The sequence below is a fragment of the Mus caroli genome, unplaced genomic scaffold (assembly GCF_978045245.1).
Source record: "Mus caroli unplaced genomic scaffold, Mus_caroli_1 scaffold_9, whole genome shotgun sequence".
Classification (NCBI taxonomy): domain Eukaryota; kingdom Metazoa; phylum Chordata; class Mammalia; order Rodentia; family Muridae; genus Mus; species Mus caroli.
Window position 1 is genome coordinate 49132215 of NW_028227264.1, and position 18497 is coordinate 49150711.

The 18497-nt window shown below is 38.8% G+C and overlaps 1 protein-coding gene across 1 annotated transcript in view; it reads left to right on the top strand.

Moving 5' to 3' along the window:
• The window catches only part of Ascc3 (activating signal cointegrator 1 complex subunit 3), a 282052-nt gene that overhangs the window by 240878 nt on the left and 22677 nt on the right, over window positions 1-18497 (top strand). Inside the window, exon 37 of the mRNA XM_021173819.2 lies at window positions 7488-7712. Coding sequence (XP_021029478.1) covers window positions 7488-7712 — 225 coding nt within the window. The remainder of the gene's footprint in view (window positions 1-7487; window positions 7713-18497) is intronic.

Genomic DNA, 18497 nt, shown 5'->3' on the forward strand with positions numbered 1-18497 from the left:
GGGTATGGGGGACTTTTGGTATAGCATTGGAAATGTAAATGAGCTAAATACCTAATTAAAAAATGGGAAAAAAAGAAATCAAAAAAATTACTCTTTAAAATGTTCAAAGACTAAGAACACAATAATCTTCAAAGAGAATATATCTCATAAATACTAATAACCTCCCATACTAAACTATAAACATTATGCAACATGATTGTATTAGCATAGTTATTACTATTATTCTGGATAAAATCCTTACACTTTAGAATACTGTTTATTGAATGATTTAAAAATGAATTCTATACAATTATTGATCAATAATGTCAGATGATTAATGCTGGCTGAAAGAGTTTTGCATGTGTTATGTTTGAAAAAAGTACTTAATAAGAATATAAGTTGAATTTGGTGGTAAAATGATTCCAACTACTATCAATATAAGGTTTCATGAGAATTCTCTATTAATGAGGTTTCAACATTATTTAAATTCTGCCAATAATTTTCTCATTTTAAGTAATGTTTCCTTATGAATGTTGGAACAATAATTTTCAACTAAGTTAGCTTCATGCATGGATCTGTGTGCTCCAAGCTTTGAGGTTGTGCTAAAATATTTGCCATGGCCTATATATTTCTAATGTTTCTCTCCAGGATGCATGCTGGGTTGTGTTTGAAGGGATTATTTCCATGTCAAGAAGTTTTCACATTCTTTACATTAATAAGGATGTCTCTAGTTTGTATTCTTAGGTGATATTAAAGATTTGAGGAGAGAGGAAAAAAAGAGAGAGAGAGAGTGGGTGGTGGTTTGAATAGGAATATTCCCCTCAGACATATGTGTTAGAATGCTTGGCACATGGGAATGGTGATATTTGGAGGTGTGGCCTTGTTGGAGTCGGTGTAGTCTTGGTGGAGGAAGTGTGTCACTGTGAAGGCGGGCTTTGAGATCTCATATGTGCTCAAGCTAGGCTTCGTGTGGCAGTTTCCTTCTGCTACCTGCAGAACAAGATGTGGAACTCTTCAGTTCATTTTCCTGCATCAGGCCTGCCTGAATGCTAACATGCTTCCAGCCATGAGGCTAATGAACTGAACTTATTAAACTGTAAGCCAGCCCCAATTAAGTGTTTTCCTTTATAAGAGTTGCTGTGGTCATGGGGGGTCTCTCCATAGCAATAAACCTCTAACTAAGACAGTGTGTGTACCAAGGGAATGAATAGGCAAAATGGCTGAGTTATACAGGGATGGGGAGTAGAGACTAGCTGCTGGGTTGGAGAGGTTTAGGGTAGGAAGCATCAGGATGAAAAATGCTGGGGGAGCCACAGAGATGGTATGAGATTTGTTTCTTTGAGACTTGATGGTCTGGTCCTCTTGAAAGCCCTTTTCTGATGTCCTTTCTTCTTTTACCTGTGTCTTTCTGGAAGCGCTAAGTCAGAACTTTTCCCAGTGGCCTTATGTCTTAGGCCTCGGCTCTGAATTCTGTCTATATGATTTTATCTCATCCCAGCTTTATGATAAAATCAAGTTATTTTTGTCTTCTCTCTGAATCAGAACCACATTTTCTGTATTCATTCTTCCATTGTGAGGCATCTAGGTTGTTTCCAGCTTCTGGCTATCACAAGTAAGGCCCCTATGAACATAGAGGTACATGTGCCCCTGTGGCATGGTGGGACATCTTTTGGGTATATCCCCAACAGTGGTATAGCTGGGTCTTCGGGTAGATCTATTTCCAATTTTCCGAAGATCCTCCAGATTGATTTCCAGAGCAGTTGCACCAGTTTGCAGTTCTTCCGGCAATGGAGGAGTGTTCCTCTTCTCCACATACTCCTTAACATGTGCTGTTACCTGAGTTTTTGATCTTAGCAATTCTGACTGGTATAAGGCAGAATCTCAAGGTTGTTTTGACTTGCATTTCCCTGATCACTAAGGACTTTGAATATTTCTTTAAGTGCTTCTCAGCCATTCCAGATTCCTCTGTTATGAATTCTCAGTTTAGTTCTATACCCCATTTTCTGACTGGGTTGTTTGGTTGTGGCTGGTTATCTAAAATATATCATTAGCATTCCTTTATACAAATGATAAACAGGTTGAGAAAGAAATTAGAGAAACAGTACCCTTCATAATAGTCACAAATAATATAAAATATCTTGGGGCAACTCTAACTAAACAAGTGAAAAATCTATATGAAAAGAACTTCAAGTCTCTCAAGAAAGAAATCCAAGAAGACCTCAGAAAATAAAGAGATCTCCGATGCTCATGAATTGGTAGAATTAACATGGTAAAAATGGCCATCCTGCCAAAAGCAATCTACTGATTCAACGCAACCCCCATCAAAATCCTAGCACAGTTCTTTAAACACATGGAAAGAGCAATTCTTAAATTCATCTGGAAAAACAAAACAAACACACATACACACAAACCCAGAAGAGCAAAAACAATTCTTTTTTTCTTTTTTTTTTTTTTTTTTTTTTTTTTTTGGTTTTTCGAGACAGGGTTCCTCTGTGTAGCCGGAACTCACTTTGTAGACCAGGCTGGCCTTGAACTCAGAAATCCACCTGCCTCTGACTCCTGAGTGCTGGGATTACATGCGTGTGCCACCATGGCCGGCCTTTTTTTTTTTTTTTTTTTTTAAGATTTATTTGTTTTATCTATATGAGTACACTGTAGCTGTCCTCGGACACACCAGAGGGCATCAGATCCCCTTATAGATGGTTGTGAGCCACCATGTGGTTGCTAGGATTTGAAATCAGGACCTCTAGAAGAGCAATCAGTGCTCTTAAACACTGAGCCATGTCCCAGCCGCAAAAACATTTCTTAACAGTAAAAGAACTTCTGTGGGAATCTCCAATCCAGACCTCAAGCTATATAGCAATAGTGATAAAAACTGTATTGGTACAGAGACAGACAGGTTGATCAATGGAATAGAATTGAAGACCCCAAAATAAAACCACACACTTAAGGACACTTGATATTTGACGAAAGAAGCCAAAAATATATAATGGACAGAAGAAAGCATCTTCAATAAATAGTGCTGGACTATCTGGCACACTATATATCGAAAAATGATAGTAGATATATATTTGTCACCTTGCACAAATCTCAAGTTCAACTGGATCAAGGACCTCAACATAAAACCAGATATAGTGAATCTAATAGGAGAGAAAATGGGAAAGAGCCTCAAACTCATTGGTACAAGGGGAAATTTCCTAAAAAAAAAAAACTCCAGTGGATCAGGCTCAAAGGTCAGGAATTGATAAATGGGACCTCATGAAACTGGAAAACTTCTGTAAGGCAAAGGTCACTGTCAATTGGACAAATAGGCAACCTACAGATTGGGGAAAAAAATCTTCACTAGCCCCAAATCCAGTAGAGGGCTAATGGCTAATGTCCAAAATATATAAAGAACGCAAGAAGCTAACCACCAAAAAACTATCACTTTTTTAAGTGTATTTGTTTTCTTATTTTACCTTTTTGAAATTATAGTATAGTTACATCATTTCTCCCTTTCATTTCTTCCCTTAAAACCTTCCCTTATTTCTCTTCTTGGTCTCTTTCAAGTTCATGGCCTCTTTTTTTCCCTCTTTTCTTTTTTGATATATTTATTTACATTTCAGCTGTTATCCCCTATCCATGTTTCCCCTCTGCAAGCCCACTATCCTATTCCTCCTTACCCTGCTTCTATAAGGTTGCTCCCCCACCCATCTCCAGCCTCACTGCCCTAGCATTCCTCCACACTGGGCATCATTCCTTCACAGGACCAAGAGCCTCCCCTCCCATTGATGCCAGATAAAGCCCCTTTACCTCCTGCATTCCTTCCCCTAATTGCTCCATTGGGGTCCCTGTGCTTAGTCCAATGGTTGGTTACAAGCCTTCACACCTGTATTGGTCAGGATCTGGCAGAGGCTCTCAGGAGGCAGCTGTATCAGGCTCTTGTGAACAAGCACTTCTTGGCATCCGCAATAGTGTTTGTCTGTATATGGGATGGATCCCCAGGTGGGGCAGTCTCTGGATGGCCTTTCCTTCAGTCACTGCTCCACTCTTTGTCCCTGTATTTCCTTGAGACAGGAGCAATTCAGGGTTAAAATTTTAGATATGGGTGGCCCCATCTCTCAACCAGGGGGGCCATGTCTAACTTCTGAATATAATAATCTCAACATTATCCCTCCCCTTATTGTGGGGTATTTTAGCTAATGTCATCTCCATGGGGTCTTGGGAGGCTCTTGCTTTCCTGGCATCTGGGACTTTCTGGTTACTACCCCCAGTTCCCCATCCTCCATTGCTACACACCTCTGCTCAATTTCCTGACCCTCTGTACATCTCCTCCATCTCCTCCCATACCTGATTCTTCCTCTGTTTTTTCCCTCTCCCTCTTTTCTTCCTCCCAAGTCCTTCCCTCCCTCCACTTCCCTGGATTATTTTGTTCTCCCTTCTAAGTAGGACTGAAGCATCCACTCTCTGGTCTTCCTTCCTCTTGAGCTTCATGTAGTCCATGAATTCTACTGTGGGTATTCCACCCTCTTTGCCCAATACCCATTTATCAGTGAGTACATACCATATGTGATATTTTGTGACTGAATTACCCCACTCAGGATGATATTTTTTAGATCCATTCATTTGCCTGCGAATTTCATGAAGGCATTGTTTTTAATAGCTGAGTAGTATTCCATTGTGTAAATGTACCACATTTTCTGTATCCATTCCTCTGTTGAAGGACAACTGGGTTCTTTCCAGCTTCTGACTATTATAAATCAGGCTGCTTAGCAAACACAGAAGTAGATGCTCACAGTCAGCTATTGAATGGATCACAGGGCCCCCAATGGAGGAGCTAGAGAAAGTACCCAAGGAGCTAAAGGGATCTGCAACCCTATAGGTGGAACAACATTCTTAACTAACCAGTATCCCGGAGCTCTTGACTCTAGCTGCATATGTATCAAAAGATGGCCTAGTCGGCCATCACTGGAAAGAGAGGCCCATTGGACACACAAACTTTATATGCCCCAGTACAGGGGAACGCCAGGGCCAAAAAGTGGGAGTGGGTGGGTAGGGGAGTGGGGGGGGGTATGGGGGACTCATATAGAGACAATAATGTTTAGGACTGAGTGTTCCAAGGTCTTTCATTTTTTACATAATGTCTCACTGTGGCTCTCAGTATTTGTTCCCATATACTTCAAGAAGAAACTTCTCTGATGGTGGCAGAACAAAGCAGTTATCTATGAGTATAGCAGAATGCCATTAGGAGATATTGCTACTTCATTCTTTTAAAAGCAGCAGTATTTAGTTTTGCCCTAAGTCCCCGAGCTATCTAGTCTCAGGTTCTTGATAACCAAGTCAGTCTCCAGTATGGGTTGCACCCCATGAAGTAAGCCTTTAAGTCAAATTAGATATTAGTTGGTTATTTCCATAAGCAATGTTCAATTAGTTGTCTGGATGCTTTCATCAGCAGTGTTGCCTTGCTATCAGTTTGTAGACAGCAACTTATAGTATTAGCAACAGCCTATTGTTTGGAGGTTGTTTGGGGAGTCCCATAAGACCCCATTGACCAGTAAAAGAATTAGATGTACACCAGTCTTGGGAATGGAAGCTTCAATTGCTAACAAGAGATGACCAGATAGGGGTCTGTCTGCCCATTATTTGGTGATTTCATTTAGATCATTTTCTCATGTGTATAATTTAGGAAGTTCTACCCCTCATTCAGCCCTCAATTTTAAATACCTCTCCCATGTTCCCACGCCCATCCCCTCTTCCCTCCCTCTACCCATTCCAACCCCCTCCTCATACATCTATAATTTTCTGTTCTATTTCCCTTCCCTAATGAGATCTGTCTCCCCTAGTCCCTTAGACTATTCTGCATATTATGTCTTAATTATCATTAACTTAACCTCACTAAATTTTTTCTAGTTCCATCCATTTACCTATGGATTTCTTGACTTTATTTTTAGTGGCTAAGTAATACTCCATTGTATAAATGTACTACATTGTCTTTATCCATTCTTCTGCTAAGGGGCATCTAAGTTGTTTCCAGTTTCTGACTCTTAGGAATAGAACCATAATGAACAAGGATTGAGCAATTTCTCTATGGTAAGATGAAACATCCTTAGAGTATATGCCCAAGAATGGTAACTGGATTTTGAGGTAGACCTATTCCGTTCTTCCTAAGGACCTACCATGATTGCTATAGTAACTGTATAATTTTGCATTCCCACCAGCAATGGATGAGTGCCAGCATGAGCTGTCACTTGTTTTATAGCTCCTAGCCATTCTCACCGTTGTAAGATGGGGGCTGGTGAGATGGCTCAGTGGGTAAGAGCACCCGACTGCTCTTCCGAAGGTCCAGAGTTCAACTCCCAGCAACCACATGGTGGCTCACAACCATCCGTAATGAGATCTGGCGCCCTCTTCTGGACTGTCTGAAGACAGCTACAGTGTACTTACATATAATAAATAAAAAAAAAAAAAAAAAAAGATGAAATCTCAAAATAGTTCTGATTTGCATTTCACTGGTTGCTAAGGATGTTGGATCTATCTGTAACTATTTCTCAGGCATTTGAGTTTCCTCTATTGAGAATTTTCTTTTTAGATCTGTGCCCCATTTTATAATGGGGTTATTTCTTTTCTTGATATCTAAATTTTTGAGTTGGTTATATATTTTGGATATTAGCCCTCTATTGGATGTGTAATTGATTTAAAAAAATCTTTTTCCAGTCTCAAGGTTGCCACTTTGTCAGGATGATGGTGTTCTTTGCTGTACAGAAGCTTTTCAGCTTCTTGAAATCCTGTTTATTGTTGATCTTAGTGCCTGAGTTAGTGCACTATGCTAACAGTGTTCTGTTCTGAAAGACTTCTCCTACTTCTCCTATGCCAATGTGTTCAAGGCTATTCCCATACTTTCTCTTCTGTCAGGTTTAGTTGAGTATCTGGTTTATGTTGAGGTCTTTGGGGAATTTGGTTTCTGCCGGGTGACAAATAAGAATGTTTGGATTCATCTACATGCAGCCATTCAATTTTAATACCAGCATTTTGTCGAAGAAGGGTTTTTTCAGTGTGTATTTATGGATTCTATTAAAAAGACAGGTATCCATATGTTTATCCATTTATTTCTTGTTCTTTAATTCCACTGATCAGTGTGTCGTGTGTGTGTGTGTGTGTGTGTGTGTGTGTGTGTGTGTGTGTGTGTGTGTGTTAGTATGTATGTACGCTGTTTTTATTACTATATGTTGGTACCGGGGTAATAGTAGCTTCGTTAAAAGAATTTGGAAATCTTCCTTCAGTTTCTTTTGCCACAATCTGTGGCTAGATCCATAGTACCCCTAGTTCTGCCTCAAACAGGGCCTCAAGTCCCGCTTAAGAAACAAATAAAGTGTATTAATCACAGCCAGGGGTGTGGCTCAGAGGTCCCTTGCTTGTCTGGCATGTGTAATGCTCTGGGTTCAGTTCTCAGACCACAAAATAATATCACTGAAAAGTATATAAATTATTATGTTATTTATTATTAAGTTGAAATTTGTCTTGTTTTACAGGATGCAGAAGAATACACAGACTTGCCAGTAAGACACAATGAGGACCATACGAATAATGAATTGGCCAAATGTCTTCCCATTGAATTAAATCCTCATTCATTTGACAGCCCTCACACCAAAGCCCATCTCTTGCTTCAAGCGCATCTCAGCCGAGCCATGCTGCCTTGCCCAGATTATGATACTGATACCAAAACAGTCTTAGACCAAGCTCTCAGAATATGTCAGGTATGACAGTCTTTTGATATCTATATTTTAATTTTATTACATTTAAGATGTTTTTATTCTAACATTATTGAGAAACCACCAGGTGAATCAAATCAATACTTTTCTTAGGAAAAGCAAATATTAAAACGTTACAAAGCCAGCAGTCAGGAGGCAGAGGTAGGCAGATCTCTATGAGGCCAGCCTGGTCTACAAAGCAAGTTCCAGGACATCTAGGCCAGAGAAAGCTTGTCTCAGAAAAACCAAACAACAAAGCCAGTTACAGTGACATTTAGACAGAATGTATTAAAGGAGAAGTATGTACCAGGAGCATGTATATTTATTGAGCATATGGTAGTAAAGTAAAAATCCATACTTTTATGACTCAAGATGGCAAAGACTGTCAGTTAAAAATGTAAGCCAAGGCCTTTGTCATCTACAATCCCAGCACTTAGGTAGCAGAGACAGGAGAATCTTGAGTTGGAAGTCAACATGAAAGTGAAAAATCAACCTGGCTGCCTGGTGAAATATCTTGTTTGTAAAAGCTAAAATAGAAAGAAAAAGGTGGAATCATAGAGCTTTGGGAGAAGATGCAGTGGTTCCTGACGCTCTCTTGTAGGAAGCCTCCTGGTCTACTCAAGGAAAATCAAAATGACTATTGAAAAACTGTGAAAAAAGATGGTTAGGAATAGCACAGAAAGAGTTAGAATTGGAAATGGTGGAGAAGAAGGGGTCAGCCTTTGTATGAAGTTGCTGAAGCTTGGTATAAATTTTAGACTTTTCTCTAAAGAAGAAAAGTATAAGAACATTAGTTCATTAGTGATGGAATACCTATCAATCAATATTCTCAAATATTTAATATTTCATTTGAAGATAAAATAGTCTCATATGTTACCATAAATGTTATAAAAAGCAAATACTTTCTTTTTTTTTTTTTTTTTTTTTTGAGACAGGGTTTCTCTGTGTAGCCCTGGCTGTCCTGAAACTCACTCTGTAGACCAAGCTGGCCTCGAACTCAGAAATCAGCCTGCCTCTGCCTCCCGAGTGCTGGGATTAAAGGCATGCGCCACCACTGCCCAGCAAAAGCAAATACTTTCTAAACCTACAAATAATAGTGAAAAAGTAAGGTCCTGTTTTGCATTTTACAAAATGTTTCAATATCCAGAGTAATAAATGGTCACCTAGACCTATTTATCTCCTTTTGTAGTCAATATAAAATATTTGTTGTAATGTTTTATTGAAATATATGAAGAAAATCTGTCCTTCATGTAATGCAATTTAAAAGGAAGAATATTGTAACAGGTTTTTTATGTTATCATAAGCATTAAGCCCCATCTGCGAAGTCTCCATAGGATAGCTGTGGTGGATAAGAATTTTGCTGGATCCTTAATGGTTCTTTAAAAGCTTTTTTTAAGGGCTGGCTGAATGACAGGGAGTGGACAGGAGTTTTTAGCAGGCATGAGAAACTGAGGGTGATTCCTGGCTTCTCCAGGACAGCTGGAAGAAAGCAGCTACTCTTGACTGAAGAAAGCCACACGAGAGTAGGTTTTGATGAAGCATGTACACCGGTGACAACATTGAGAGATCTTAACATTCAATATTTTACATTTTAGACATCTCTGTGATTTTTAAAAGTATTTTTAGGGGTACATTAAGACTATCTGAGAATATCAGTGCAAGGACATTATTTAAAATGGTAAAAGTTCAAAAATAGCCTGGGACCTTTCATAAAATTGTAATTTTTAACAGTTCCACATATATGGAAAATATATTGCTACCTCTAGGTAAAGATCTAAGATGGTTCCACTGAGAGAATTTATAGCATCCATATCTGGGTAACAGGTTTATTATGCTTTATTTTTTGCTTTATGCTTTTCTAAAATGCCTGAGTATTTTGTAATAAAACTTGTGATATTTTTATTCTTTGTTTGATTGGGATTTTTGGGGGGTTTTTTTGTTGTTGTTGCTGCTGCTGTTGTTTAGAGACAGGGTCTCTCTATGTAGCCATGGCTCTTATGGGTCTTTTATGTAGTCCAGACTGGCCTCAAACTCTACCTCTGCCTCATCCTCCACCTCTGCCTCCTAGAATTCAAAGCATGTGACAGCACACCTATCACATTTTTATTGCTATTTTTACAATAACATAGAGTAAGCACCAGGTATCAGCAATTCAGAGAGAATGAAGCTCCAACACAATCAGTGCTTTTAACACACTTTTGTAGCTAACACATGATCAGCCTCTCTAGGAAGATGATTTACCATTCCTCATTAGTCACACTTTACAGGGCTAAAGTTCTGACTTTTCTGCTGTGGTCCTAGGTACTCATTTGTGTTTTCTATAACATTTTCTTTATCCTTTCCACAATGACAATTCATGAACACTGGGATCAGGAAGGCTACATGAAAGGTGCAAAATGAAGTAAAATCTTTTTAAATATTTATTTATTTTATGTATACTGTAGCTATCTTCAGACACACCAGAAGAGAGCATCAGATCTTATTACAGATGGTTGTGAGCTACCATGTGGTTGCTGGGAATTGAACTCGGAACCTCTGGAAGACCAGTCAGTGCTCTTGACCACTAAGCCATCTTTCTAGCTGAAGTAAATTTTTATCTTTGCAAATAAATTAGTTAGTATTATAGTATTCATCTGAATATCATACATAAAGTTTATTTTACATAACCAATTTAATAAATCTTTCCTTTTGCATAATCAGCCAAATAACTCTGTTTTCATCCAGGATCCCACATTTCATCTGGTTTTTTCCCCTCAGTGTCCTTGGCTGCCTTAGCCATAATTTTGTAGTGTCCCAAAGTTTGGACTTGCCAAGTGAGTACTTCCTTTTGATTGCATTTGCATTCATGTTCCATAGAATGTTCTGTTCCCAACAGAGAAAGATATCCTGTTAGTGAATCATATTTAGGAAGTTCATGACATAAATGTACCCATTACTGATGATAGAAACTCACCACCCACACTCTGACGCTATGTTTGTTTGTTTGTTTGTTTGTAATAAATATCTTGTAGGAAGTTGTGCTTATGAATATCCTCCTGGATTTTTGTGTTTTGGGGTTTCTTGTTTTTGTAGATGTTTTTGAGATGGGGTTTCTTTAAGAAGCCCTGGCTGTCCTGGAACTTGCTTTGTAGACCAGACTGCCTCAAACTAACACAGATATGCCTGCCTCTGCCTCCTGAGTGCTGGAATTAAAAGCATGTGCCACCATGTCTCACTCATGTATTAGTTTCTATTTTTTAATTAATTAATTAATCTAGTTATTTTACACCCCAACAGCAGTTTCTCCTCCTTCCTCTCCTCCTAATTCACCCATCACCTGCATCCACTCTTCCTCCATTTCTCTTCAGAAAACAGGAAGTCTTCTCATGGATATCAGCCAGCCCTGCAACATCAATTTTCAGTAAGACTAGGTTCATCCTTTCTTATTGAGGCTCTACAAGGCAACCCAGTAGGGGAAAGGGTCTGAAAGGCAGATAACAGAGTCAGAGACAGACCCTGCTTCCACTGTTAGAAGTCCCATATGAAGACCAAGCTACACAACTGTAACATATTTGCAGAGGGTCAATCCCATTGAAACTCCCTGGTTGGTGGTTCAGTCTCTGTGAACCACTACAGACCCAGGTCAGTTGAATCTGTGGGTTTTCTTGTGTCCTTGACCTCTCTGGCTCCTACAACCCTCCCTCCCCTTCTGATTCAGGATTCCCCAAGTTCCACCTAATATTTGACTATTGGTCTCTGCATCTATTTCCATTAGTGTCTGTGTGAAACCTTTCTGATGATGATTATACTAGTCTCCTGTCTGCAAGTATAGCAAAATATCATTAATGATATCAGGGGTAGACTCCTCATGACATGGGTCTCAAGCTGGACCAGTAATTGGTTGGCCACCCCCTCAATTTCTGCTCCATCTTTACCCCTGAATATCTAGTAGGCAGGACAAATTGTAGGTCTAAGGTTTGTGACTGGGTTGATGTCCCAATCCATCTATTGAGGTCTAGGAGATGGCTGATTCAGGCTCCATGTTCCTCTTTGCTAGGAATTTTAGCTAGGATCACCTCATAGATTCCTGAGTGTTTCCATTGCCCTAGGTTTCTAGTTCATCCCAAGATATAATACACAGCCCCGATTCCAGTTGTCTCTTCCAGTACTTTCTCCCTTCATCCTCCCTCTACTCATGCTACCCAGGCCATTCCCCTCATCCACCCACGATTTCTGTTCTGTTTCCCATACTCAATGAGATTCAGTGTCTCCCTTTGAGCCCTCCATGTGGCTTAGCTTTTTTTGGCTTATGGATTATAGCATTTACTTTATGGCAAATATCTATAAACTTAAGATATACTTTTAGGTAAATATATACCATATTGGTCTTTCTGGGTCTGGGTTATTTCACTCAGAATGATCTTTCTAGTTTCACCCATTTACCTGACATTTTCATGATGGCATTATTGTTAATAGCTGAGTAATACTCACTTTTGTAAATGTACCACACTTTCTTTATCCATTCTTTGGTTAAGGAACATCTAGCGTGTTTCCAGTTTCTTACTCTTAAGAATAGAGCAGCAGTGAACATGATTGTGAAAGTATCCTTATGGTGGAGGATCCTTTGGATGTACATGTATTATTTTCATCATCTATTGGAGATGTATAATACCTAATACAATTATACTCTTGTTTTCTTGTTCCATCATTCTGGAATTATACAGTAAGGATGAAAATTGTCCTCTTCTACCTTCATTTCTTATATGTTTAAGCAAGTATACTCCCAAAGTACTTGTGATATTCTTTTAAGTAAGATGTTTGCTGTCATTATTTGTTTTTCAGAAGTCTCAGTTTGGCTGGGGAAACCCACTCAGGATACTCTCTGATTCTTTCACATTTTCCTGCTGTTGTATCTTGAAATCTGGGTGTTTGCTATACTCCTTCAGCCCTCTCTATAAACAAGATAAGAGAACTGTAAGGATGGTGACACAAATATCTATAAATATTTGTCCTTCTGGGCATGTGCAAAACATCTATATTTATCATTACATACACCCACTTTCAATCCTACACGAAGAATTATTTGTAGCCTTACTCTGTTTTATCATCTATGAAATACCTGTTAATCATTAATAAAAATGTATTATCTTGGGTTCTCTGTCTCTAAATGTACCTAACATACATACTTTCAGCCTTATTGAGAGCTGTGTCCATTTGTCTACTTACACACAGAGAGATGCATACCTGCCTACCTTTTTTTATTAATTTTTATCATGTTATTTTATGACCTTATTATTTAAAAATTTATATCATTTGTTATTTTCACAAGCATAGTTTATAGTAACTGGACAATATTCCTTCATTTCAAATTCCTTACTTAGTATATTTGAGTCATTTGCTGTGTCTGTAGTTTTCCTTTATTGCAAATGATTAATTTTCATGGTCTTAAATGTTTGACTTAGACTTCTAGAACCCACCTAGAAACTCTTCACCAACTTCTTTTTTCTTATTACATATTTTCCTCAATTACATTTCCAATGCTATCCCCAAAGTCCCCCATACCCCCCCCCACTTCCCTACCCACCCATTCCCATTCTTTTGGCCCTGGCGTTCCCCTATATTGGGGCATATAAAGTTTGCAAGTCCAATGGGCCTCTCTTTCCAATGATGGCCAACTAGGCCATCTTTCGATACATATGCAGCTAGAGACAAGAGCTCCGGGGTACTGGTTAGTTCATAATAATGTTCCACCTATAGGGTTGCAGATCCCTTTAGCTCCTTGGGTACTTTCTCTAGCTTCTCCATTGGGAGCCCTGTGATACATCCAATAGCTGACTGTGAACATCCACTCCTGTGTTTGCTAGGCCCCTGCATTGTCTCACAAGAGACAGCTATATTTGGGTCCTTTCAGCAAAATCTTGCTAGTGTATGCAATGGTGTCAGCGTTTAGAAGCTGATTATGGGATGGATCCCTGGATACGGCAGTCTCTAGATGGTCCATCCTTTCATCACAGCTACGAACTTTGTCTCTGTAACTCCTTCCCTGGGTGTTTTGTTCCCAATTCTAAGAAGGTGCACAGTGTCCACACTTTAGTCTTCATTCTTCTTGACTTTCATGCGTTTAGCAAATTGTATCTTATATCTTGGGTATCCTAAGTTTTGGGCTAATATCCACTTATCAGTGAATACATATTGTGTGAGTTCTTTTGTGATTGTGTTGCTTCACTCAAGATGATGCCCTCCAGGTCCATCCATTTGGCTAGGAATTTCATAAATTCATTCTTTTTAATAGCTGAGTAGTACTCCATTATGTAAATGTACCATAATTTCTGTATCCATTCCTCTGTTGAGGGACATCTGGGTTCTTTCCAGCTTCTGGCTATTATAAATAGGGCTGCTATGAACATAGTGGAGCATGTGTCCTTTTTACTGGTTGGGACATCTTCTGGATATATGCCCAGGAGAGGTATTGCTGGATCCTCCAGTAGTACTATGTCCAATTTTCTGAGGAACCGCCAGACTGATTTTCAGAGTGGTTGTACAAGCTTGCAATCCCACCAACAATGGAGGAGTGTTCCTCTTTCTACACATCCTCGCCAGCATCTGCTGTCACCTGAATTTTTGATCTTAGCCATTCTGACTGGTGTGAGGTGGAATCTCAGGGTTGTTTTGATTTGCATTTCCCTGATGATTAAGGATGTTGAACATTTTTTCAGGTGCTTCTCTGCCATTCAGTATTCCTCAGGTGAGAATTCTTTGTTCAGTTCTGAGCCCCATTTTTTAATGGGGTTATTTGACTTTCTGGAGTCCACCTTCTTGAGTTCTTTATATATATTGGATATTAGTCCCTTATCTGATTTAGGATAGGTGAAGATACTTTCCCAATCTGTTGGTGGTTTTTTTGTCTTATTGATGGTGTCTTTAGCCTTGCAGAAGCTTTGTAGTTTCATGAGGTCCCACTTGTCAATTCTCGATCTTACAGCACAAGCCATTACTGTTCTATTCAGGAATTTTTCCCCTGTGCCCATATCTTCAAGGCTTTTCCCCACTTTCTCCTCTATAAGTTTCAGTGTCTCTGGTTTTATGTGAAGTTCCTTGATCCACTTAGACTTGACCTTAGTACAAGGAGATAGGAATGGATCGATTCGCATTCTTCTACATGTTAACAACCAGTTGTGCCAGCACCATTTGTTGAAAATGCTGTCTTTCTTCCACTGGATGTTTTTAGCTCCCTTGTCGAAGATCAAGTGACCGTAGGTGTGTGGATTCATTTCTGGGTCTTCAATTCTATTCCATTGGTCTATTTGTCTGTCACTATACCAGTACCATGCAGTTTTTATCACAATTGCTCTGTAGTAGAGCTTTAGGTCTGGCATGGTGATTCCACCAGAGGGTCTTTTATCCTTGAGAAGAGTTTTTGCTATCCTAGGTTTTTTGTTATTCCAGATGAATTTGCAGATTGCACTTTCTAATTCGTTGAAGAATTGATTTGGAATTTTGATGGGGATTGCATTGAATCTGTAGATTGCTTTTGGCAAGATAGCCATTTTTACAATGTTGATCCTGCCAATCCATGAGCATGGGAGATCTTTCCGTCTTCTGAGATCTTCTATAATTTCTTTCTTCAGAGACTTGAAGTTTTTATTATACAGATCTTTCACTTCCTTAGTTAGAGTCACGCCAAGATATTTTATATTATTTGTGACTATTGAGAAGGGTGTTGTTTCCCTAATTTCTTTCTCAGCCTGTTTATTCTTTGTGTAGAGAAAGGCCATTGATTTGTTTGAGTTAATTTTATATCCAGCTACTTCACCGAAGCTGTTTATCAGGCTTAGGAGTTCTCTGGTGGAATTTTTAGGGTCACTTATATATACTATCATATCATCTGCAAAGAGTGATATTTTGACTTCATCTTTTCCAATTTGTATCCCTTTGATCTCCTTTTGTTGTCGAATTGCTCTGGCTAGGACTTCAAGTACAATGTTGAATAGGTATGGAGAAAGTGGACAGCCTTGTCTAGTCCCTGATTTTAGAGGGATTGCTTCAAGCTTCTCACCATTTACTTTGATGTTGGCTACTGGTTTGCTATAGATTGCTTTTTATCTTGTTTAGGTATGGGCCTTGAATTCCTGATCTTTCCAAGACTTTTATCATGAATGGGTGTTGGATCTTGTCAAATGCTTTTTCCACATCTAACGAGATGACCATGTGGTTTTGGTCTTTGAGTTTGTTTATATACTGGATTACGTTGATGGATTTCCGAATATTGAACCATCCCTGCATCCCTGGTATGAAACCTACTTGGTCAGGATGGATGATTGTTTTGATGTGTTCTTGGATTCGGTTAGCAAGAACTTTATTGAGGATTTTTGCATCAATATTCATAAGGGATATTGGTCTGAAGTTTTCTATCTTTGTTGGGTCTTTTTGTGTTTAGGTATCAGAGTAATTGTGGCTTCATAGAATGAGTTGGGTAGAGTACCTTCTGTTTCTATTTTGTGGAATAGTTTGTGAAGAACTGGGATTAGATCTTCTTTGAAGGTCTGATAGAACTCTGCACTAAACCCGTCTGGTCCTGGGCTTTTTTTAGTTGGGAGACTATTAATGACTGCTTCTATTTCTTTGGGGGATATAGGGCTGTTTAGATCATTAACCTGATCTTGATTCAACTTTGGTACCTGGTATCTGTCTAGGAACTTCTCCATTTCATCCAGGTTCTCCAGTTTTGTTGAGTATAGCCTTTGGTAGAAGGATCTGATGGTGTTTTGGATGTCTTCAGGATCTGTTGTTATGTCTCCTTTTCAATTTCTGATTTTGTTAATTAGGATGCTTTCCCTGTGCCCTCTAGTGAGTCTGGCTAAGGGTTTATCTATCTTGTTGATTTTCTCAAAGAACCAGCTCCTTGATTGGTTGATTCTTTGAATAGTTTTTCTTGTTTCCACTTGGTTGATTTCGCCCCTGAGTTTGATTATTTCTTGCTGTCTACTCCTCTTGGGTGAATTTGCTTCCTTTTGTTCTAGTGCTTTTAGGTATGTTGTCAAGCTGCTAATGTGTGCTCTCTCTAGTTTCCTTTTGGAGGCACTCAGAACTATGAGTTTTCCTCTAGAAATGCTTTCATTGCGTCCCATAAGTTTGGGTATGTTGTGGCTTCATTTTCATTGAACTCTAAAAAGTCCTTAATTCCTTTCTTTATTCCTTCTTTTACCAAGGTATCATTGAGAAGAGTGTTGTTCAGTTTCCACGTGAAGGTTGGCTTTCTATTATTTATTTTGTTATTGAAGATCAGCCTTAGTCCATGGTGATCTGATAGGATGCATGGGACAATTTCAATATTTTTGTATCTGTTGAGGCCTGTTTTGTGACCAATTATGTGGTCAATTTTGGAGAAGGTACCATGAGGTGCTGAGAAGAAGGTATATCCTTTTGTTTTAGGATAGAATGTTCTGTAGATATCTGCCAGATCCATTTGATTCATAACCTCTGTTAGTTTCACTGTGTCCCTGTTTAGTTTCTGTTTCCATGATCTGTCCATTGGTGAAAGTGGTGTGTTGAAGTCTCCCACTATTATTGTATGAGGTGCAATGTGTGCTTTGAGATTTACTAAAGTTTCTTTAATGAATGTGGCTGCCTTTGTATTTGGAGCATAGATATTCAGGATTGATATTTCCTCTTGGAGGATTTTACCTTTGATGAGTATGAAGTGTCCCTCCCTGTCTTTTTTAATGACTTTGGGTTGGAAGTCAATCTTATCAGATATTAGAATGGCTACTCCAGCTTGTTTCTTCATACCATTTGCTTGTAAAATTGTTTTCCAGCCTTTCATTCTGAGGTAGTATCTATCCTTTTCTCTGAGATGAGTTTCCTGTAAGCAGCAAAATGTTGGGTCTTGTTTGTGTAGCCAGTTTGTTAGTCAATGTCTTTTTATCGGGGAGTTGAGTCCATTGATATTAAGAGATATTAAGGAAAAGTAATTGTTGTTTCCTGTTATTTTTGTTGTTAAAGTTGGCATTCTGTTCTTGTGGCTGTCTTCTTTTAGGTTTGTTGAGGGATTACCTTCTTGTTGTTTCTAGGGCGTGGTTCCTGTCCTTGTATTGGTTTTTTTCTGTTATTATCCTTTGAAGGGCTGGATTCTTGGAGAGATAATGTGTGAATTTGGTTTTGTCGTGGAATACTTTGGTTTCTCCATCTATGTTAATTGAGAGTTTGGCTGGGTATAGTAGCCTGGGCTCGAATTTGTGTTCTTTTAGTGTCTGTATAACATCTGTCCAGGATCTTCTGGCTTTCATAGTCTCTGGTGAAAAATCTGGTGTAATTCTGATAGGCTTGCCTTTATATGTTACTTGGCCTTTTTCTTTTACTGCTTTTAGTATTCTATCTTTATTTAGAGCATTTGTTATTCTGATTATTATGTGTCGGGAGGTATTTCTTTTCTGGTCCAGTGTATTTGGAGTTCTGTAGGCTTCTTGTATGTTCATGGGCATCTCTTTCTTTAGATTTGGGAAGTTTTCTTCTATAATTTTGTTGAAGATGTTTGCTGGTCCTTTGAGTTGAAAATCTTCATTCTCATCCACTCCTATTATCCGTAGGTTTGGTCTTCTCATTGTGTCCTGTATTTCTTGGATGTTTTGAGTTAGGATCTTTTTGCATTTTACATTTTCCTTGATTGTTGTGCCAATGTTCTCTATGGAATCTTCTGCACCTGAGATTCTCTCTTCCATCTCTTGTATTCTGTTGCTGATGCTGGTATCTATGGTTCCAGATTTCTTTCCTAGGGTTTCTATCTCCAGTGTTGCCTCATTTTGGGTTTTCTTT